The sequence below is a fragment of the Neolamprologus multifasciatus genome, chromosome 9, assembly GCF_963576455.1.
Source record: "Neolamprologus multifasciatus chromosome 9, fNeoMul1.2, whole genome shotgun sequence".
Lineage (NCBI taxonomy): Eukaryota > Metazoa > Chordata > Actinopteri > Cichliformes > Cichlidae > Neolamprologus > Neolamprologus multifasciatus.
Genome location: NC_140447.1, coordinates 32,977,227 through 33,000,185, shown reverse-complemented (window position 1 = coordinate 33,000,185; position 22,959 = coordinate 32,977,227). Strand labels below are relative to the sequence as shown.

At 43.4% G+C, this 22,959-nt stretch overlaps 1 protein-coding gene across 1 annotated transcript in view; it reads right to left on the bottom strand.

Moving 5' to 3' along the window:
* Positions 1 to 22,959, bottom strand: part of LOC146511953 (uncharacterized) — a 329,039-nt gene that overhangs the window by 64,805 nt on the left and 241,275 nt on the right. Inside the window, exons 18-21 of the mRNA XM_085171640.1 lie at positions 9,657 to 9,833; positions 5,897 to 6,073; positions 3,628 to 3,804; positions 1,279 to 1,452 (exon numbers count right to left, since the gene is read on the bottom strand). Coding sequence (XP_085027766.1) covers positions 1,279 to 1,452; positions 3,628 to 3,804; positions 5,897 to 6,073; positions 9,657 to 9,833 — 705 coding nt within the window. The remainder of the gene's footprint in view (positions 1 to 1,278; positions 1,453 to 3,627; positions 3,805 to 5,896; positions 6,074 to 9,656; positions 9,834 to 22,959) is intronic.

The following is a 22,959-nucleotide window of genomic DNA, read 5'->3' as shown; positions in this document are numbered from 1 at the left end:
TTTTGGTCTCTGTCCCTCCGTCCTGGGCCCCCTCCGCCCGCCCTGGTCGGGTCGTTTTCTGTTTTGTGTTGGTCTGTTTTTGTGTTTCTGCTGGGCTGTCTGGAGCCAGCCCTTGAGGGGGGGGTACTGTCATGGTCCTGGGTCGGTGACCCAGCGCTTTTAGTTTATTATCATTTTCTAGTTTATTATGATGATGATTATTGTTTGAGTTCTATGTGTTATATTCGGTCTGCCTTTGAGTCTGTGTCTCTGTCTGTCTATCGTGCCACCCCGCTTGTTTGTGAAGCTGTCTGTTTAGTTCTGTGTCTTGTTTGGTTCCTCGTGTCTGAGTTTCCTGTTTTATTGTGAAGGTCTCTGTCTGATGTGAGTATGTTCAGTTTACATTTCCCCTGTCCCGTCAGCCCCGATTCCTCCCAGCTGTGTTGCCCTCCTGTGTGCCATTTCCTGATCACCTGGTGTGTGTATTTATAGTTGGTGTCTGCCTGTGCTTCTCGTCGCGTCGTCTGTGTTCATTCCCTGTGTTCATTTGTGTCTCTGCTCCGCGTCTCTCTGCTCCTCGCTCCATGTCCTCCCTTTTGTATTAGTTTTTCCAGTTTAGGTTTATGTTCTGTTCTGCTCACACCTTGGTTATTTGTGCACTGTAAATAAAACCCACTTGCACCTCCGCCACTGTCTGCTTTTGGATCCTCCTTCCTCACCTCCACACGACTGCCGCCCCAGCCGTGACAGATGCAGTTTTTGCTGTGATCACTGCCTTCACACTGTTACAGTCAAAGCTGGAAATCATTCACAAGGAAACTTCATATTCACCAACACTCAGTGTGATGTCATCAGGGAATGTCTCCGCCTCCAGCTCACATCAAAGCATATGACTACCTGAGCAGCTAGCATTACCCAGCATGCCGTGCAGCTGTGTCAGTTTGTAAATGTGCAAGAATTCCTGCTCCAAACTGTTTAACAGATTGCTGTGTGCCGTGACCTTTGAACCTTAGAACTGTGAGGAAGAAGCTACACAGTTAATCAGGGTCCCCTCTCTCTGAATCAGGAAAGGTGGGCAGGCCGCGTGTGGGCCGCGGGCCATAGGTTGAGTATTACTGTTTGAAATGTGAACATTGTTCTGCTGCAGTCAATGGACTAAACCAGAGAAGAAGAAAACAGACTTTACCATGAAGATCCTCAGTGTGGATCAGTATAATATCAGCCTGATGTCTGCAGTTTAGTGTCAGCACAACTTTCACATCATATTCATCTCAGCACAACTAAAACATGCTGACTGACCCCAGAGTTTCAAGTTTACATCCTGGACTCTCCAGGAAACCACACAGATGCTTCACTCCTGGATCCTGCAGGTAGTTGTATTTCAGGTCCAGCTCTCTCAGATGGGAGGGGTTGGACTTCAGTGCTGCTGCCAGATAATCACAGCTGATCTCTGACAAACCACAGCTCTCCAATCTGTATAAAGAATGAAAGATGTAAGTTTATTAGACAAAGTGCTTGAAATCATTCAGTGTTTCATCATCTGTTCAGAGCTGAAGAAGGTTCAGAATGTAGAAGTTTAGAAAATGGAAACTCCAAACAGCTGAAGCCAACAGGAAGCAGCTTCAAACAAACACAACAAGAGAAAAAACTCTGAATGTTTCACATTAAAGTCGAACATTTCTAAAAAGAATATTTTAAAGACACTGATGATCATCTTCTGCTCAGTAAAACTTTGGTTTTCCACATGTGAGTGTTAATGATGCACAAAGACTGTGAGTGCAAAGAGGGAGCGAGGAGGATGACAGAGAGATGGTACAGGAGCATCAAGAACCCGGCGAGGAAATGAGCAGAAGGACTTTGGAGCCTGTTGGATTGAAGCTTTCACAGAGACGTGTTTGACTGGACACCACCAGGACAGACCTTTAATCCCAGGATTTGGATGAGCTTCCTGTTTTTTTGGTCACAAATGATGCTGTAACTCTGTGACTGTCCTGGAACAGCAGTATGGTTACGTCCTTTCGACCTGAGTTTCCACAGCTCTTATAACAGCAGTGTACATTCACCTGCAGCCACACGCTGCCTCTGCTTCAGCTCTGTTTATGAAGCACAAACTGCAGGAACCAAACTCAGACTGGCTCATTTCAATCATGTCTGCTTACAAAGACACTTTGAAACTCTTATCAGTACGTTTCCTGTCCTACTAGGAGGGATCAAACTCTGGACCTTTGTTGTGGATCAGTGAAGGATGCTTAGAAATCCCTCCTGCTGCCTGAGCTTGAACATCATCAGCACTTTAACACTGAGCAGAGGGACGTGGAAAAGGCCTTCTGTCTTTATCCTACTGAACTGTTTCATTATGTGGGCTGAAGAAAACACAGTTGTAGACTATATTTATATGAAACACGTATATTTAATGTATTTGAACCATATTTAATGCATATTACAGGATGTAACAGCTGCATATGTGTCAACAATAACGGCTTTGATTTTGCCCCCTAAGAACATTTCTGTAGCTCCGCCCCTGCAGCAAACGTGTGTGAGAGCAGCCACGGCCCGCTCCTCCGTGGTTTCATTCTTCATCTCATACTGAACACACACACTTTGTAGGAATCATCAGTACTTTGACTGTTTCTCAGGTTAGCTTCAGGTTAGCCACAGAGCGTCACATGACGTGACAGAAGCTGATTGGTCAGCTGCAGTGATGGAGCAGCATTAATGATGATGCTGTAGAACAACACGAACACGGGGATATCAGACTGTTAGTGGGTTGAGTCATTCCTGCTGCACTGTTTGTCCTTCTTATTGAAGTGACCTGCTGAGAGCTCACACTGTTCTCTGTAGAAATGATGTCAGTCTGACTCGTCACATGTTTGGAGGCGTGTTTGATGTTTGCTCTTCTGGAAACTCTCAGTATCAAATATGGACGATGCAAAGGAGACACGCTTCAGTCTGTATGGACCTGTTTCTGTAGCTGCCACCATCATTCTACATGTTTGTACATCAGCTGATCAAATCCTGTCTGCTGTCTTCATTTATTACTCTTCACCTGCTTCACTGTCACTGTGTGGGCGGAGCTGCCTGAGCCCCGCCCACACAGACACAGCTCCTCTCTGGAGCAAAACTTCTGCTTCATATCCGCCTCTTTTCTTCATCCTCCTCCTCTCTTTCCTCTTCTTCAGTGTTCTGCAGCCACGGAGCCTCACAGCCGTTAGCACGCCCATACCTGAGCAGCTAGCATTACCCAGCATGCCGTGCAGCTGTGTCAGTTTGTAAATGTGCAAGAATTCCTGCTGTGTGCCGTGACCTTTGACCTGCTAAAGACAGTCAGCTATGGATTATTCATTGTTGTGTCTGATACTTAGAACTGTGAGGAAGACGCTACACAGTTAATCAGGGTCCCCTCTCTCTCAATCAGGAAAGGTGGGCAGGCCGCGTGTGGGCCGCGGGCCATACGTTGAGTCTCACTGTTTGAAATGTGAACATTGTTCTGCTGCAGTCAATGGACTAAACCAGAGAAGAAGAAAACAGACTTTACCATGAAGATCCTCAGTGTGGATCAGTATAATATCAGCCTGATGTCTGCAGTTTAGTGTCAGCACAACTTTCACATCATATTCATCTCAGCACAACTAAAACATGCTGACTGACCTCAGAGTTTCAAGTTTACATCCTGGACTCTCCAGGAAACCACACAGATGCTTCACTCCTGGATCCTGCAGGTTCTTGCTGGAGCTCAGGTCCAGCTTTCTCAGATGGGAGGGGTTGGACTTCAGTGCTGCTGCCAGATAATCACAGCTGATCTCTGACAAACCACAGTTCCTCAATCTGTATAAAGAATGAAAGATGTAAGTTTATTAGACAAAGAGCTTGAAATCATTCAGTGTTTCATCATCTGTTCAGAGCTGAAGAAGGTTCAGAATGTAGAAGTTTAGAAAATGGAAACTCCAAACAGCTGAAGCCAACAGGAAGCAGCTTCAAACAAACACAACAAGAGAAAAAACTCTGAATGTTTCACATTAAAGTCGAACATTTCTCATAAAAACAGGACAAAGACTTGAAAAAGTCGTGTTTTTCCTTCCAGGAACCACATGGCTTCACTTCTAAAGGTGAAGTGTGAAAGAAATGGACATATTTGAAGTCCAACACCTTTTTCCAGTCACATTATTAAAGCAGACAAACTACAAGCTCATTTTCATTCCAACAAGTCATCTTCTGACCTGGACTAACAACACTGGTCTCTATGTGCAGCTGGCTGTGAGACCAGTGCTCAGGGAGCGTCTACAAAGTGCAACACTGAAAGAACATCACACACTCATCTGCTTCCATCACACAAACATCTACTGTCATTATTGTCACCAAACTCTGTGGATCCTTTATTGCAAATTCAAATGGGATCAAATGGTCAGATAAAAGAGGGTTATGAGGAAATATGATGAAATGTTGTGTATTAGCAGCAAGTTATTGAATCATTTTCCTCAGAAACCAAACAAAACGATTGACAAACATGTTTTTACAAACTCAGTGTTGGACTTGGATCAGCAGGATAAGCTGATGTTTAAAGGCATTTGAGTCTCGCTGTATGAGAGTCCAGTTATTACTCAATATTTATGGATGATGTTCTTTCAGTGTTGCACTTTGTAGACGCTCCCTGAGCCTCACAGCCAGCTGCACATGGACCAGCTGACATTACCCAGCATTAGAGGCGGCTGTAAAAAATTCATGTTCCCATTTAAATGGTTTTAATTTGAATAAAACGATGTTGATTCATTCAATCCTGAATCGATGTTTAATATAAATGTATTTTCCCAGAATCTCAGCTTAAAGCTCACAAACTATTTCAACAAGCAGCAAACAGCTAAAACAGTAAATGAGAGCAGCTAAACACACAAAGATGGAAACACAGAGCGTGGATCGTTCACTCGACGGCACGTACACGGGCACGCCGTCGGGGCTGAAAGTGGACAGCTCACAGATCCTGAAGCTGCAGGTTTCATCTGTCTCCAACCAAAACTGAGTGAAGCAGCAGCAAAAGAAGATCCAAACTCTGCTTCACGTTTGATAAATATGCTCATGAATTCTCTCTGACTTTGGCTGTTCCTGCCTGCACAGCTCTCTCTCTCTCAGTGTACTCCAAGAACAGCTTCAAACATCTGTTTCTGCATTCACTGTTTATTAGCCACCAGTCTGCTGTTGTGTTCAGTGCTGTCGGCCTCTGACAGTAAAGCCTCATTTCTGCTGTTCCATGGAAACTTTTTAAAATGATGACAGATTACAAACTCTCAGCTGTGTCTGTAATCAAACCTCTGTAACTTTGCTTCACTTCAGCAGAATCAGCTCATGTTCACATGTTGATTCATGGTTTGCTTCAGTTTTTGATGGACTGCAGAAGATTTTGAAGGTTATCTGCTATAAAAAGCCAGAAGAGGAAAATCTGCTTCATGTGTTTGATCCTCAGTGACTTTGACACAAAGGCCTCTGCTGTGATGATCACACCTCTGATCAAGTCTCACAGTGTCACAACTGATAAATGATCAGAGTTAGAATATTTCTGACTGTCTGCTGTGTGCCGTGACCTTTGACCTGCTAAAGACAGTCAGCTGTGGATTATTCATTGTTGTGTCTGATACTTAGAACTGTGAGGAAGAAGCTACACAGTTAATCAGGGTCCCCTCTCTCTCAATCAGGAAAGGTGGGCAGGCCGCGTGTGGGCCGCGGGCCATACGTTGAGTCTCACTGTTTGAAATGTGAACATTGTTCTGCTGCAGTCAATGGACTAAACCAGAGAAGAAGAAAACAGACTTTACCATGAAGATCCTCAGTGTGGATCAGTATAATATCAGCCTGATGTCTGCAGTTTAGTGTCAGCACAACTTTCACATCATATTCATCTCAGCACAACTAAAACATGCTGACTGACCCCAGAGCTTCAAGTTTACATCCTGGACTCTTCAGGAAACCACACAGATGCTTCACTCCTGGATCCGGCAGCTTGTAGTTCCCGCTCAGGTCCAGCTCTCTCAGATGGGAGGGGTTGGACTTCAGTGCTGCTGCCAGATAATCACAGCTGATCTCTGACAAATCACAGTGCTCCAATCTGTATAAAGAATGAAAGATGTAAGTTTATTAGACAAAGTGCTTGAAATCATTCAGTGTTTCATCATCTGTTCAGAGCTGAAGAAGGTTCAGAATGTAGAAGTTTAGAAAATGGAAACTCCAAACAGCTGAAGCCAACAGGAAGCAGCTTCAAACAAACACAACAAGAGAAAAAACTCTGAATGTTTCACATTAAAGTCGAACATTTCTAAAAAGAATATTTTAAAGACACTGATGATCATCTTCTGCTCAGTAAAACTTTGGTTTTCCTCATGTGAGTGTTAAAGATGCCCAAAGACTGTGAGTACAAAGAGGGAGCGAGGAGGATGACAGAGAGATGGTACAGGAGCATCAAGAACCCGGCGAGGAAATGAGCAGAAGGATTTTGGAGCCTGTTGGATTGAAGCTTTCACAGAGACGTGCTTGACTGGACACCACCAGGACAGACCTTTAATCCCAGGATTTGGATGAGCTTTCTGTCTTCATGGTCACAAATGATGCTGTAACTCTGTGACTGTCCTGGAACAGCAGTATGGTTACGTCCTTTCGACCTGAGTTTCCACAGCTCTTATAACAGCAGTGTACATTCACCTGCAGCCACACGCTGCCTCTGCTTCAGCTCTGTTTATGAAGCACAAACTGCAGGAACCAAACTCAGACTGGCTCATTTCAATCATGTCTGCTTACAAAGACACTTTGAAACTCTTATCAGTACGTTTCCTGTCCTACTAGGAGGGATCAAACTCTGGACCTTTGTTGTGGATCAGTGAAGGATGCTTAGAAATCCCTCCTGCTGCCTGAGCTTGAACATCATCAGCACTTTAACACTGAGCAGAGGGACGTGGAAAAGGCCTTCTGTCTTTATCCTACTGAACTGTTTCATTATGTGGGCTGAAGAAAACACAGTTGTAGAGTATATTTATATGAAACATGTATATTTAATGCATTTGAACCATATTTAATGCATATTACAGGATGTAACAGCTGCATATGTGTCAACAATAACGGCTTTGATTTTGCCCCCTAAGAACATTTCTGTAGCTCCGCCCCTGCAGCAAACGTGTGTGAGAGCAGCCACGGCCCGCTCCTCCATGGTTTCATTCACACTCATCTCATACTGAACACACACACTTTGTAGGAATCATCAGTACTTTGACTGTTTCTCAGGTTAGCTTCAGGTTAGCCACAGAGCGTCACATGACGTGACAGAAGCTGATTGGTCAGCTGCAGTGATGGAGCAGCATTAATGATGATGCTCTAGAACAACACGAACACGGGGATATCAGACTGTTAGTGGGTTGAGTCATTCCTGCTGCACTGTTTGTCCTTCTTATTGAAGTGACCTGCTGAGAGCTCACACTGTTCTCTGTAGAAATGATGTCAGTCTGACTCGTCACATGTTTGGAGGCGTGTTTGATGTTTGCTCTTCTGGAAACTCTCAGTATCAAATATGGACGATGCAAAGGAGACACGCTTCAGTCTGTATGGACCTGTTTCTGTAGCTGCCACCATCATTCTACATGTTTGTACATCAGCTGATCAAATCCTGTCTGCTGTCTTCATTTATTACTCTTCACCTGCTTCACTGTCACTGTGTGGGCGGAGCTGCCTGAGCCCCGCCCACACAGACACAGCTCCTCTCTGGAGCAAAACTTCTGCTTCATCTCCGCCTCTTTTCTTCATCCTCCTCCTCTCTTTCCTCTTCTTCAGTGTTCTGCAGCCACGGAGCCTCACAGCCGTTAGCACGCCCATACCTGAGCAGCTAGCATTACCCAGCATGCCGTGCAGCAGTGTCAGTTTGTAAATGTGCAAGAATTCCTGCTCTGTGTCGTGACCTTTGACCTGCTAAAGACAGTCAGCTGTGGATTATTCATTGTTGTGTCTGATACTTAGAACTGTGAGGAAGAAGCTACACAGTTAATCAGGGTCCCCTCTCTCTCAATCAGGAAAGGTGGGCAGGCCGCATGTGGGCCGCGGGCCATACGTTGTGTAGTCACTGTTTGAAATGTGAACATTGTTCTGCTGCAGTCAATGGACTAAACCAGAGAAGAAGAAAACAGACTTTACCATGAAGATCCTCAGTGTGGATCAGTATAATATCAGCCTGATGTCTACAGTTTAGTGTCAGCACAACTTTCACATCATATTCATCTCAGCACCAGTAGCGGTTTTAGATACGGGCGACACGGGCAGTTGCCCCGGGCGGCATCGTGGTGGGGGGCGGCATCACGGGCAGAAAAAAAAAAGAAAAAAAAAATGTTCGTACTCATGCTGCCCCAACGTCAGCCAGCGCATATTGGGGATGGCATAGGCACCAATCGGTTTTCTATCGCCCATTTGCTGGGAGTAAGGACGCCCTCCATTTGCGAGGTGCGCCTGCTGCTTGCGACACAGGGAGGAGAGGGCGGGGCGGCGGGGGATTCTCTGGCTGGCTGGAGCAGCGTCTAATAACCAACTCGCAAAATAAAACAAAATAAAAACAACAAACACGAAAACACCAGACATCATGATACAGACTTCTAATTTGCACCGATGTTTTTTCGAAATTCTATACACGAAAAGTGAGAGCGAGAGCCCTCGGTGCGCCTGCTCGCTGATGAAGTCAAAGTAAACTTTATTGTCATCTCCGCTACAGACAGTCCAGTATATAGAGAGACGAGACGACGAGGCCCCAGTTACAGCAGTGCAAGTAAACAAACACTATATATAAGAAGAGTAAGAAAATAAATATACAGGACTCGGTTTAAGGGGATCAATAACAATTTATAATTTACAGTTTGATGATTTAAAGTCTCACACAACCCGTCAGAAGGGGAGGGGCCTGCTGCTTCCAAATAGAGCACATTTCATTTATAATGTTGTAAATCCAAGCCCATTATGTATTCATGATTTGAATCCTGGGTTGTGTGAAATCTCAGAAATGCACCTTAGACAAAGTGAATCTGTGAACTAAGGTGTAGGTCTGTTAGATCATGTTGTGGTGATCCTCGGGTTGAAGGATGGGTGTTCATACTGGAGTGCAAAATTAAAACCAATGGAAGATGGACAAGAAAAGTTCAAAGCCATCAGGTGCTCAGTTTAGAAAAAAGAGAAAAGAAGAGGAGGAGAAACGAGCAAAAGATGCAGGTAAGCAGATGTGATTGGATGATGGCAGGTCATCCTGAACCAATCAGAATACTTTATTAATCCCTAAGGAAATGATGTGGGTTACAGTTGCTCCAAGAAGAAATGGTAAAAATAGTAACAGTAACAGACTAAACTCCAAACAATACATGATGTTACAGATTTTAATATTAATGAGTCATTGTCAGTTGTTCATTTGTCCTGTTCTGATTGTATGAGGAATTATGATGGCTGTTTGGTGACCATGTGCATACTATGCATACTCTCTCTCCCTTCATATGTGTGTATACAACAGCTTTATGTTAATGTACAATCCTTAATATGCTTTGTCTGTGTGTGTGTGTGTGTGTGTGTGTTGGGGGGGGGGGGGGGGGGGGGGGGCGCCAGAGGGAGTGTTCGCCCAGGGCGCCAAACTGGCTAGGACCGCCACTGCTCAGCACAACTAAAACATGCTGACTGACCTCAGAGTTTCAAGTTTACATCCTGGACTCTCCAGGAAACCACACAGATGCTTCACTCCTGGATCCTGCAGCTTCTTGTTCCAGCTCAGCTCCAGCTCTCTCAGATGGGAGGGGTTGGACTTCAGTGCTGCTGCCAGATAATCACAGCTGATCTCTGACAAACCACAGTTCCTCAATCTGTATAAAGAATGAAAGATGTAAGTTTATTAGACAAAGTGCTTGAAATCATTCAGTGTTTCATCATCTGTTCAGAGCTGAAGAAGGTTCAGAATGTAGAAGTTTAGAAAATGGAAACTCCAAACAGCTGAAGCCAACAGGAAGCAGCTTCAAACAAACACAACAAGAGAAAAAACTCTGAATGTTTCACATTAAAGTCGTACATTTCTCATAAAAACAGGACAAAGACTTGAAAAAGTCGTGTTTTTCCTTCCAGGAACCACATGGCTTCACTTTTAAAGGTGAAGTGTGAAAGAAATGGACATATTTGAAGTCCAACACCTTTTTCCAGTCACATTATTAAAGCAGACAAACTACAAGCTCATTTTCATTCCAACAAGTCATCTTCTGACCTGGACTAACAACACTGGTCTCTATGTGCAGCTGGCTGTGAGACCAGTGCTCAGGGAGCGTCTACAAAGTGCAACACTGAAAGAACATCACACACTCATTTGCTTCCAGCACACAAACATCTACTGTCATTATTGTCACCAAACTCTGTGGATCCTTTATTGCAAATTCAAATGGGATCAAATGGTCAGACAAAAGAGGGTTATGAGGAAATATGATGAAATGTTGTGTATTAGCAGCAAGTTATTGAATCATTTTCCTCAGAAACCAAACAAATGATTGACAAACATGTTTTTACAAACTCAGTGTTGGACTTGGATCAGCAGGATAAGCTGATGTTTAAAGGCATTTGAGTCTCGCTGTATGAGAGTCCAGTTATTACTCAATATTTATGGATGATGTTCTTTCAGTGTTGCACTTTGTAGACGCTCCCTGAGCCTCACAGCCAGCTGCACATGGACCAGCTGACATTACCCAGCATTAGAGGCGGCTGTAAAAAATTCATGTTCCCATTTAAATGTTTTAATTTGAATAAAACGATGTTGATTCATTCAATCCTGAATCGATGTTTAATATAAATGTATTTTCCCAGAATCTCAGCTTAAAGCTCACAAACTATTTCAACAAGCACTGTGCTGCCCTCACGACACGTGACCATGTGAAGCTCGACACCCAGCGAACAAAATAGACGAGATCTCCACACAAGGCTTGCTTTTCTTGATTTTAATGAAGATCTTTTTAAGCCTTTCCTCTCTCAAGGCTTCTCCTTGCTATTTCTTATTTGTAACTGAAATATACAGAAAGTGAAAATAAATTGCTAGCTACTACACATCTTAATGACAAACTTAATGATTAGCCTAGCTTAACACGTGCGTTACATTAGCATCGCAGTTCATTCCAGGTAAACGCATATAAAAGTTGTTTCTGAACACATTAATACTCACAAAGACGAACGTTTCCCAAGGTACAAGCGTGTAGGGCACTCTTAGCGTGTACATGAACTCGTTCACTCTTTTAATACTTCCGAAGCACTTTTCACAGCATTAACAGAGAAAATACGTCAAAGATATGCGAATGATCAGAGCGCTCACTCGCTCCCATTTCCGCACATACAATACAAAGATCGCTTGTGGTAACGAGGACTCACTCTGAGCAAAATTCGAACCCAGACATTGTAGCTGTTTTTAGCATGAATTACTTATAATATTTCTTAACTTTGAACTTATTTATCACTTTGCTTATGTAACTTAATCAGACTATGCACTAACTACTGACTTTTAACCAAAAGCCATAACAAGCAGCAAACAGCTAAAACAGTAAATGAGAGCAGCTAAACACACAAAGATGGAAACACAGAGCGTGGATCGTTCACTCGACGGCATGTACACGGACACGCCGTCGGGACTGAAAGTGGACAGCTCACAGATCCTGAAGCTGCAGGTTTCATCTGTCTCCAACCAAAACTGAGTGAAGCAGCAGCAAAAGAAGATCCAAACTCTGCTTCACGTTTGATAAATATGCTCATGAATTCTCTCTGACTTTGGCTGTTCCTGCCTGCACAGCTCTCTCTCTCAGTCTACTCCAAGAACAGCTTCAAACATCTGTTTCTGCATCATTCACTGTTTATTAGCCACCAGTCTGCTGTTGTGTTCAGTGCTGTCGGCCTCTGACAGTAAAGCCTCATTTCTGCTGTTCCATGGAAACTTTTTAAAATGATGACAGATTGGAAAACACAGAGCTGTGTCTGTAATCAAAGCAGAGATGGAACGATGCCACTTTTTATGTCCGATATCGATATGAATCCAATATAGTCGATTTTATAATCAAACGTTTTTTTAATATCTTGCTGCATTTTGTATAAGTTCATACTCAAGTTTAAAAATCTAAACACTAAAGCTGTTCTGTTATACCTGTGTGCAAAAACACACTGCAGCCAAAACATTACACAATACTGATCTTTGTATTTAAACTTTTATCAGAACCTTCAATCTAAGTATTCAAAGTAATATTCAAAAGTCATTTAAATGCAGTTGTATGAAGATTTAAAAATTCTTTGGTTGTGAATAAAAGAAGTGCAACATCAGCACAAAATAATGTTTCTATTGAACAACACAAACAGGTTGTAGAATGGAGCCTTTTATACTTACAGCTGAACAGAAACAACATGCAGAGTGGAAAACAGTGCAAATAACTGCAAACAGGCTTCATGACACTCATGTTTGATCAGGATGGATGTCAGTGTGAGCTGTTTCTATCACATTTAACCTCACAATCAATTTGGTCTCATTTCTATACAAAACTTAACACAAGTATGAAAAAAAGTGTTTTTGATTGTTTTGTTTTGTGAACCATGAAACTGTTTAACAACACAGTTTGTTTCACAGTCAAACTTGAGTCTGTCCATCAGTCAGACTGAGCAATGACAGCACACAGACGTAGACAACAGCTCTCTGAAGCACCAAACTCAGGTCCTGTTGATGCTGATATACAGTGACACAGTTACATGGGTGATTCATCCTTTTGTCTTTATCTTTAAACAGCTGCAGCTTTCACTGACAGCACATGTGGTACTTTAACCTTTGGACTGTTTTCATCAGTTAATTATGGAGTTACTACAAAGAGTGAAGCTATAGGATGATCTGTCTGCTGTCACTGGGTGGTGCTGAGGTCTGAATCTGAGGACGGCTCCTGTAATCACAACGAGAACACAATCATCACAAACTGAAATATAAAGTTTATCTCTGAAATAAAGCTGATCCTTCTGTCCTCACACACTCGGGAGTGTTCTTCTCTTCTCTTACATTCTTTCAGTCCTACAGTTCTGCTGACAGCTGACATATGAGCTGTTTGTTTAAAAGAAGCCTTAAATACTAACAGATGTTCCAATATCATGTTCACCTTTGAGTTGTTGGAGCTTTATAAATGGACATCTGCAAAGATGAGATGATGGAGCAGGTTTGAGTCCTGGTTCAGTCTGCTGCTGCATCCTGGTCACAACATACAGAGGTGGTATCAGCACTGGCATCAGCACTGGCATCAGCACTGGTATCAGCACTGGTATCAGCACTGGTATCAGCACTGTTATCAGCACTGGTGTCAGCACTGGTATCAGCACTGGCGTCAGCACTGGTATTGAACAAGAAATATTAATGCTTCAAACTATTTGTCTTAAAGGATGTGAGCTGCACAGAGCTCTGCACATGTGTCTTTGTGAACATACCCCATTAACAATATTTCAAACAGTTTTTTAACCTGAATATTTGCAACAAACTCAGCATAAAAATACAGTCAGTGCTAAAAAATTAATCAGTGGAAAAATTAAACATTTTAACTTAAGCTGCCAAGAGGAAGTTGTTGGTTTCAGTAAATATCTTTGCTATTTGATCAGTTTTTAACGGATTAATGAGGAGTTACTGAAGTGCCAGGTTTTTAAAGTTGGTGTTTCTGTCTTTACACATGTGGAGACTGAAAACATGCTGCTGTTTAATAAGATATTTAATATTCAGCTCTGCACAGGAGCTGCAGCAGAGTGCAGCCTGTTGCTTTTACAGTATAACACTTGTAATAAAAGTACAGTAACAGTAATTAGTGACTGAGCAGCCCGGAGCGTTTCTCTGGATTTCTTTAGTAAATTCATTCACCTTCACAGCTAAATGAACCCTGACAGCCGAGTGCTCATCTTAGCTAGCTAGGTCTCAGGAGCTAGCTAAGGACGGTAGTTACGGAGTAGCTTACAAACACGTTTAACTTACCGAAACAGTGCAGCGGGGCCTCGGGTCCTTCTGTCGGGTAGTCCAGTTTACTGAAGAACACCTCAGGCTGTCAGGTTAAAACACTCGGTCGTGTTTTCGTAGCGTAAACGCTGGCCCTCCTCTCAGAGCCTACGCTCTATCTGCTATTCCCGAACAGAGATACGCAAGTTTCTCCGTGACTGCAGCTGCCAGTCAAAGCTGCTATGATGACGTTTCACCCCAATTTAACATCACCGTGGTAGGAACTAGAATCAAACTTATGGGAGAGGAGACCCCTTGGACATAAATCAGCGTGATGAGAACTATTGAAAACAAAAGAAAGAACCTTTGGAAAAAAATTATCTGAGGAGAATTAATTTATTTTAGTCTGACCCCAGTCCCATCCGCTAACATGGAGGAGGCGGGGTTTATGACCTATACTGCAGCCAGACACCAGGGGGCGATAGAGACGTTTTGGCTTCATTTTGGGGAGCTGTCGCGTCGTCCATGTTTTCTACAGTCATTCGTCAGACTCTAATAACTTTTACTATGGTCATGTCCAAACTCATATAGGCTGCATCCTCCTGAGGACCCGGCCTTCGTGGTCTATGTGGGCCGGGTCCTCAGAAGGTCGGGTAGGCCGGAAGTAAACAGCTATGAAATGGGACGGTCTAGCCTTGAGATTTGCGTCACCACTGTCTTGGTGGAGTTTAATAAACTCAGCTGTCTGCTCGTTGCTATCTAAAATATAACTGAACACTGGAGTAAACTCTCGACCATCTCACACTTCTGCTTAATCAGTTTTCTGTTCGACGTTTATTCAGCTGTGTGAAAACCACCCAGGGGATTAATACAGTGGCTTGCAAAAGTATTCAGTAGTGATGGGATTTCTGGCTCTTTTTAGAGAGCCGGCTCTTTCGGCTCTTCAGGTTGTTTTGTTGCTTTAATTCACTTATTATTAACAACAATATAAAATTATACACAAAAGGAATTACTAATGTAAAAACAAAAGTGGTTTTATTTATATATGTTTATATATAAATATATGCGGTGGCCCCTAGAGACAAAACACGTACAAACTCCAAAACACATTTCTAGCGTTAACTGAACTTCCAAAGCAGAGCTACTAGATCACTTAAATTACACAATGGAAAGCATGTGTGTATTGTTTGTGTATTTATACACAAGCACTCATATATATTCAAATAATTAAAAAAAAAAAGTTCATTTACCTGTTACTACCACACACCAAATCCAGTTGTTGGTACTTGCTGGCTTGTGTAGCCACTAGGTAACAAAAGCTCAACACTGCCCCCTAGCATCCTGGAGCACTTCTGTTGTGTTTTGTACGTGTTTTGGAGTTTGTATGGGCTTTGTCTGTAGAGGCCACCGTAAATATACTTTATTTATTCACTCCACATAAAATGTAATAAATAAATCATATAATACAAAAACCAACTAGTCACAGTTCAACTTTTAAGTATTTAAATTTTCAGCTTTTTCCTTTTAAACAAATTTAAAGTGAAACAACACAAAACACTGCAAACCACAACACAATTAAATATAAATTAAAATATGAAAACAAAAAGAAGATGCACATTCTCTGTCATATGGGCCTGCATGAATAAACTTTCTGAATCCTTTATCATCTGCAAATGAAAATAGTTGTGGATGATTACTATACCTTTCTAATGTGACGTTGTTGTCCCTGCCTCTCTCTCTCCTTCCCGCTCTGTTCCTGTGCTACTGAGAGTAACTACCGCCCCTCCCCCCTCTGCCCAGCGCAAAGCACAAGGCTCGCGTGCGGAGTGAAGCGGGAAAAAGTGCGAGAGAGAGGGTGAGAGAAAAAAAACAAAACCCACAGCTCGTGATAAGGAGCCGGCTCGTGTCGTTCACGTCAAAGATCTGGCTCTAAGAGCCATTTTGTTTGCGACCGACACATCACTAGTATTCGGCCCCCTTGAACTTTTCCACATTTTGTCACATTACAGCCACAAACATGAATCAATGTTATTGGAATTCCACGTGAAAGACCAACACAAAGTGGTGCACACGTGAGAAGTGGAACGAAAATCAGACATGATTCCAAGCATTTTTACACATAAATAACTGCAAAGTGGGGTGTTTGTAATTATTCAGCCCCTGAGTCAATACTTTGTAGAACCAGCTTTTGCTGCAGTTGCAGCTGCCAGTCTTTTAGGGTCTGTCTCTACCAGCTTTGCACATCTACAGACTGAAATCTTTGCCCATTCTTCTTTGAAACAGCTCCAGCTCAGTCAGATTAGATGGACAGCGTTCGTGAACAGCAGTTTTCAGATCTTGCCACAGATTCTCTTGGATTTAGATCTGGACTTTGACTGGGCCGTTCTAACACATGGATATGTTTTGTTTTAAACCGTCCCATTGTTGCCCTGGCTTTATGTTTAGGGTCGTTGTCCTGCTGGAAGGTGAACCTCCGCCCCAGTCTCAAGTCTTTTGCAGACTCCAAGAGGTTTTCTTCCAAGATTGTCCTGTATTTGGCTCCATCCATCTTCCCATCAACTCTGACCAGCTTCCCTGTCCCTGCTGAAGAGAAGCCCCCCCAGAGCATGAAGCTGCCACCCCCATATCTGACAGTGGGGATGGTGTGTTCAGAGTGATGTGCAGTGTTAGTTTTCACACAGAGCGTTTTGCATTTTGGTCTCATCTGACCAGAGCAGCTTCTTCCACATGTTTGCTGCGTCCCCACATGTTTGCTGCGTCCCCCACATGTTTGCTGTGTCCCCACATGTTTGCTGTGTCCCCCACATGTTTGCTGTATCCCCACATGTTTGCTGTGTCCCCACATGTTTGCTGTATCCCCACATGTTTGCTGCGTCCCCCACATGTTCGCTGCGTCCCCCACATGTTCGCTGCGTCCCCCACATGTTCGCTGCGTCCCCCACATGTTCGCTGCGTCCCCCACATGTTTGCTTTGTCCCCCACATGTTTGCTGTGTCCCCCACATGTTTGCTGTGTCCCCCACATGTTTGCTGTGTCCCCACATGGCTTGTGGCAAACTGCAAACGGGACTTCTTATGGTTTTCTGTTAACAATGGCTTTCTTCTTGCCACTCTTCCATAAAGGCCAACTTTGTGCAGTGCACGACTAATAGTTGTCCTATGGACAGATTCCCCCACCTGAGCTGTAGATCTCTGCAGCTCGTCCAGAGTCACCATGGGCCTCTTGGCTGCATTTCTGATCAGCGCTCTCCTTGTTCGGCCTGTGAGTTTAGGTGGACAGCCTTGTCTTGGTAGGTTTACAGTTGTGCCATACTCCTTCCATTTCTGAATGATGGCTTGAACAGCGCTCCGTGGGATGTTCAAGGCTTGGGAAATCTTTTGTAGCCTAAGCCTGCTTTAAATTTCTCAATAACTTCATCCCTGACCTGTCTGCTGTGTTCTTTGGACTTCATGATGTTGTTGCTCCCAATATTCTCTTAGGCTATGTCCACACGTACACGGGTATTTTTGAAAACAGAGATTTTCTGTTTTCTTTTTAAAAAATAATCCCGTCCACACGTAAACGCAGAAATGAAGGAAAACGCTGCTAGGAACATGCCAAAGCAACAGGTGGTGATATATTCCTAACCGTGTAGAAATGTTGGCCAATCAGAAGTCTAGAAGCCTCGGTGGGAAAAAGTAAACAAAGCTGGGGCATAGAAGCAGAACCGCGTCGTATGTGTGGAGGGACAGTAACTGTGTGTGTATATGTAAGCATTTAGACACTGCGGAGAGAACAATTAACAGTAACAGTATTGTAGAAATCCATTTCACCGAAACAATAACGTGGCGCACAGTGTGACGTCAAAAAAGGCGCACACCTTTGACGCTGCGTTTTCTGCGTTTTTCTCGTCCACACGTAAATGCAAAAACTGAGTTTTAGAAAATATCCACCCTGGCCGGAGTTTTTAGAAATCAATGTTTTCAGTGACCGAAAACGCCGTGTACGTGTGGACGAAAGGTGCAAACGCATAGAAAAATCTGCGTTTTCAAAAATACCCGTGTACGTGTGGACATAGCCTAAGACAACCTCTGAGGCCGTGACAGAGCAGCTGTATTTGTACTGACATTAGATTACACACAGGTGCTCTCTATTTAGTCATTAGCACTCATCAGGCAACATCTATGGGCAACTGACTGCACTCAGACCAAAGGGGGCTGAATAATTACGCACACCCCACTTTACAGTTATTTATTTGTAAAAAATGTTTGGAATCATGTATGATTTTCGTTCCACTTCTCACGTGTTCACCACTTTGTGTTGGTCTTTCACGTGGAATTCCAATAACATTGATTCATGTTTGTGGCTGTAATGTGAAAAAATGTGGGAAAGTTCAAGGGGGCCGAATACTTTTGCAACCACTGTAAAGGTTTATTTTGTCTAATCTAATCTAATAACTTTAATCTCAGCCAAACCGATTTACTCAGGAACAAATAAAACACTGAAAAAAGCCAAACAATAACATTTTTAGGTTGTCTAAGTCACTTATATATCATGTTTAACCTGAGTAGCGAAAGACCGAGGTGATCTGAACATGATGTGCCGGCAGTTTGCTGTTCTCTGAGGCTCTAGTGACCCTCGAGCTCCCAGCTAGCTATCGAGCTGGTGGGTAACAGACGTCTCCGAAAACGTCAGAGTACATTTGCAAATATGCGATATCTTGATAAACTGAGCAGATATTTAAAGTTTACACAGCTACATTCTCGACTGAAAATATGTTAAAAGTTTATTTTGTGACCCAGAAAGAGTAATAACAGTAATATTAAAACTTAGTAGCGGCCGCCATTGCCGGAAACTGGAATTGGCTGGGTCGCGCTATGAATTCTGGGATATGGTAGGACACGAAGGACATACCCGACCCATCCTTCAAATTCGGGGAAAATGAGGACTGAGGGCTGCATTCGGAGGAGTCTACGAATTTGGACAGCCTTCATCGTGTCGCTGTGACGTAATCGATCTACAAATGCGTCCTCAGGAGGATGCAGCCCATGAACTTGGGCACCCCCGATGTTTACTACTGCATAGACACATTGAATTTCCAACACAAGGAAACAACATTTTGGACAATGTTTTCACCACCCAGAGAGGAGATTACAAAGCCCCCCACCCACCCACTTTGGTGCCTCTGATCACATCACTGTTATGCTAATGCCAGCATACAGGTCCCCTGGTCAAAGTCACTAAACCAGTTCGTCAGCAGGTACGTGTGTGGCCAGAAGGACCTGCAATACTGCTTTTCCACCACAGACTGGGAGATCCTTAAACAGGCCGCCACACATGAGTGAAATTTTCTCTCGCTTTGAGACACAGAACGACACCCCAGCACAGAAGACTCCACCCCCACCCCCCAACGATCGGGTGGTGACACTATCCCCAGACAGTGTGTGGAGATCCCTTGCCAGGATCAACACACGCAAAGCCCCAGGTCCTGACAACATGCTTGTCAGGACCTGCTGCCATCAGGGAGGAGACTGAAGAGCCTCCGGGCCAGAACCAGGAGACTGAGAGACAGCTTCATCCAGGCTGTCAGGATGCTGAATTTACTCCCTGCTCTCACACACCAACTCCAGACCTGCATTCATCTTTTCCCTCTGAAGCCCCCAAACATACAAACCCTGAGCCACCACCATTGCCCTTTCACTGACTGTCCCACTCCACCATTTGACCCTTAGAACTGAAGAAGCTTCTCTGATGAGAGGTGAAACATCTTCAAGGAAACTTAAAGAAGTCCAGACGCTTTTCCTTCCAAGCTCCTTAGACTACGTTGACCTGGATGTCTGAGAACCTTCACAGACTGATTTTACAAGAACAGCTTGTGTCAAAAATCCCTAGCAGTGCCTCTGTCACACACACAAATCACTACAGTTACAAATTTAATAACTTAAAAAACCCTCAGAAAAACAGAACTGAGCAAAACAAACAAACAAACAAACAAACAAACCAGAGACCTGGGGTCCGTTCTTCGTACCTCGCTAAGTAAGTTAGCTGGATTTGATTGTTGACGATTTCGCGTGATCTTGGATCGTTCGGTTCTCCGAAGCTCATCCGGGACTTGCTGTCATAGCAACAGATCCGTAAGCGTAAACCTGCTTGGGAGCAGGCTTACTTTATGTAAACAGGATTAGATCGCGGCCACTCAGGTATGTCCGCTTCATTTATACAAAAGCAACAGTGATATTTTTCCACTGTTTTTCCATAAATAAATATTATCAATGTAACTAAAGATAATGCAGTATTTGATTCTTTTATTGATTTCATACAGATACATACAGGTCATTTCCTAAAAAAAGGGAAATGTACTATAAATCATTCTATTTCATGTATTTGATTATTTCAGATGTAATTCATATTTTAGAGTAGTAATAGTAAATTACTTCGTGTAATCAAGATGAGAGACCACGGCTATAAAAGCGAAGGTGGATTTGGGAAGTCTGTCGCAGCCATGTCCTGTCCGTTTGTACGCGAGCAACCCATTGCAGAAGGTGCAAGATTGATAAGGAGAGTTTTCAGAATTCAGCGTATATTGCAGGATAGACAGGATCCTTTAGCTCAGCGCGACAGTGTGCTCATAGAGAGATATCGATTTTCCCGTGAGGGTATTATTTACTTAACCAACTTGTTGGATCCCTATGTTAAGAGTTCCACTCACCGTAGTCGGGCATTAACAACTGCACAAACTGTGTGCATTGCCTTGCGTTTCTTTGCGAGCGGCACGTTTCTGTACGCTGTTGGAGACGCAGAGAACATTGGCAAAAGTGCTGTCTGCCATTCCATTCGCAAAGTATACCTGGCACTCAAGCATTTCCTGGGTGTGTTTGTGGTTTTTCCAAGCCACTTAAGACCACAGGTTGTCAAACAGGGCTTTTTTTCTATTGCAGGTACATTAAATTCGATAATGAATGTGATGCAATCACGACCTATGTCTGTAACTGTAGCTCGATTGTCCGCAGGCTTCCCTAATGTGATTGGTACCATAGACTGCACACACATTGCGATCAAGGCCCCCCCAGGCCCCAATGAAGGGGATTTTGTCAATCGAAAGGGGGTTCACAGTATAAATGTGCAGGTGAGTGATACTAATATTTTAGATGGTAATATATAATGAAAAGGAGTGTGTTCACATATAATGAAATCTCTTAGATGGTGTGTGACTCTATGTGCCATATCACAAATGTGGAAGCTAAATGGCCCGGATCAGTGCATGACTCAACAATTTTCAGAGAGTCAGGGTTATGCACATTATTTGAGCGTGGTAAGAAAAAGAGACTTATTTTGATATTTCATACTTATTTTGGGCCTAACATAACAGCATTTCTCCATTACACAGGGGCCTACGATGGGATTCTCCTTGGAGACAGGGGTTATGCATGCAGGCAGTACTTCATGACACCGTTCCCTGACCCCAACCCTGGGCCACAAACCCGCTACAATGCAGCTCTAGCCAGGACAAGGGCACGCATTGAAATGACCTTTGGGCAAATAAAGGGAAGATTTCAGTGTCTGAAAAGTCTGAAAGTTGCACCTGACAGGGCATGTGACATTATTGTTGCATGTGCCGTACTGCACAACATTGCCACCATCAGAAAGGAGAGGACTCCTGTGGTGGAGGTGCAGCCTGATGATGACCTCCAGCCAGTGCACTTGGACCAACCTAGTGGCAGAGCTGCACGGGACAGAATTGTGCAACACAATTTCGAATATTAAAAACATGACAAAACATAATAATATAATATAATATGATATAATATAATATAATAAATTACTTACGAGTTTAATTTGTCAGCAACTTTCTGCCAGCCCTCTCTCCTTGCTTTTGCAGCCTTTGCAGTGTTCCCTTGCGTTGTAATTAAACTCTGAAATTCCTGAAATCCCTCAATCAAGAGTTCTTGCTCTGCTGCCGAAAAATACTGAGCGCGCTCCTTTGACATTTTCGCCGACCAATCAAAGGGTTGCCGATCAATGTTTCTACTATCGATGCGTAGCCCCTTTTAAGCCACCCAGTGATCTCACATTACTTCATCCAGCTGTACTAATCGTCAACAACAGGTGTGTTCAGAGAACCGGAATAGCGAGCTCAAAGTTGGCGCGATGATTTGATCTTGGATGTGTCATTTGATCTTGGATGTGTCATTTGATCTTGGATGTAGTAAGCGAGGTACGAAGAACGGACCCCAGGAAAGAACATTGTTGAGGTTTAAATTTATAATCTTAAATGCTTCTATGCTGATTATATTGCTTTATAAGAAAGGCCCAACTCTGAGTACACTCTGTGCCGACAGGACTGACAGGAAATTACATGCTTTTGCAGGCGAAAAGTGAAACTAAGTAGAGTGTTTGATCGAAACGTAAAGTGTGTGTGACGTCTATATAAATGACTAGGATTCCTGTTTTGTGCTTCAGACCTGGGGTTGTGTGTTGTGTGTTCAGGTCTCCATATCCGGATATTAGGGGTGCAACGATTCTCGTATCAATATTGAACCGTTCGATACAGTGTTTTCGGTTCGGTACACATATGTATCAAACAATACAAAATTTTTAATTTATTTTATCAACTTTTCTTCTGACAATGCTGTCTGTGTTGAGCTCTCAGTGGATCTGCGTTCGACTACTCTGCCTAGGCTGCACTGTCGAGCGCAGATCCATTGAGCGCAGCGCAAGCTAGCAAGACAGAAGTTAAGCTCGTTGCAACATGGCAAATTGAACCTCCCCCACCCTCATTCAGATCTGGCGTTTGGAACTATTTTGGTCTTCATGTGAAGTATGACCTTGAAGGTAAGCGCGTCATTGGACTAAAGTAAAACGGTTTGTCGGATGTGCCACGCAATGCTCAATTACATGGATGGGAACTAGTGCGTTAGCGCAGTTAGCTTGTTAACGTGTTAACGCCGTCCAGCCCCACGCACGGGGCGATCCGCGGTAGCTCGTTAACGGAGATTTGCCGTGTTGTGGCGTTAACGTCATTTCAGATTAACGCTGACAGCACT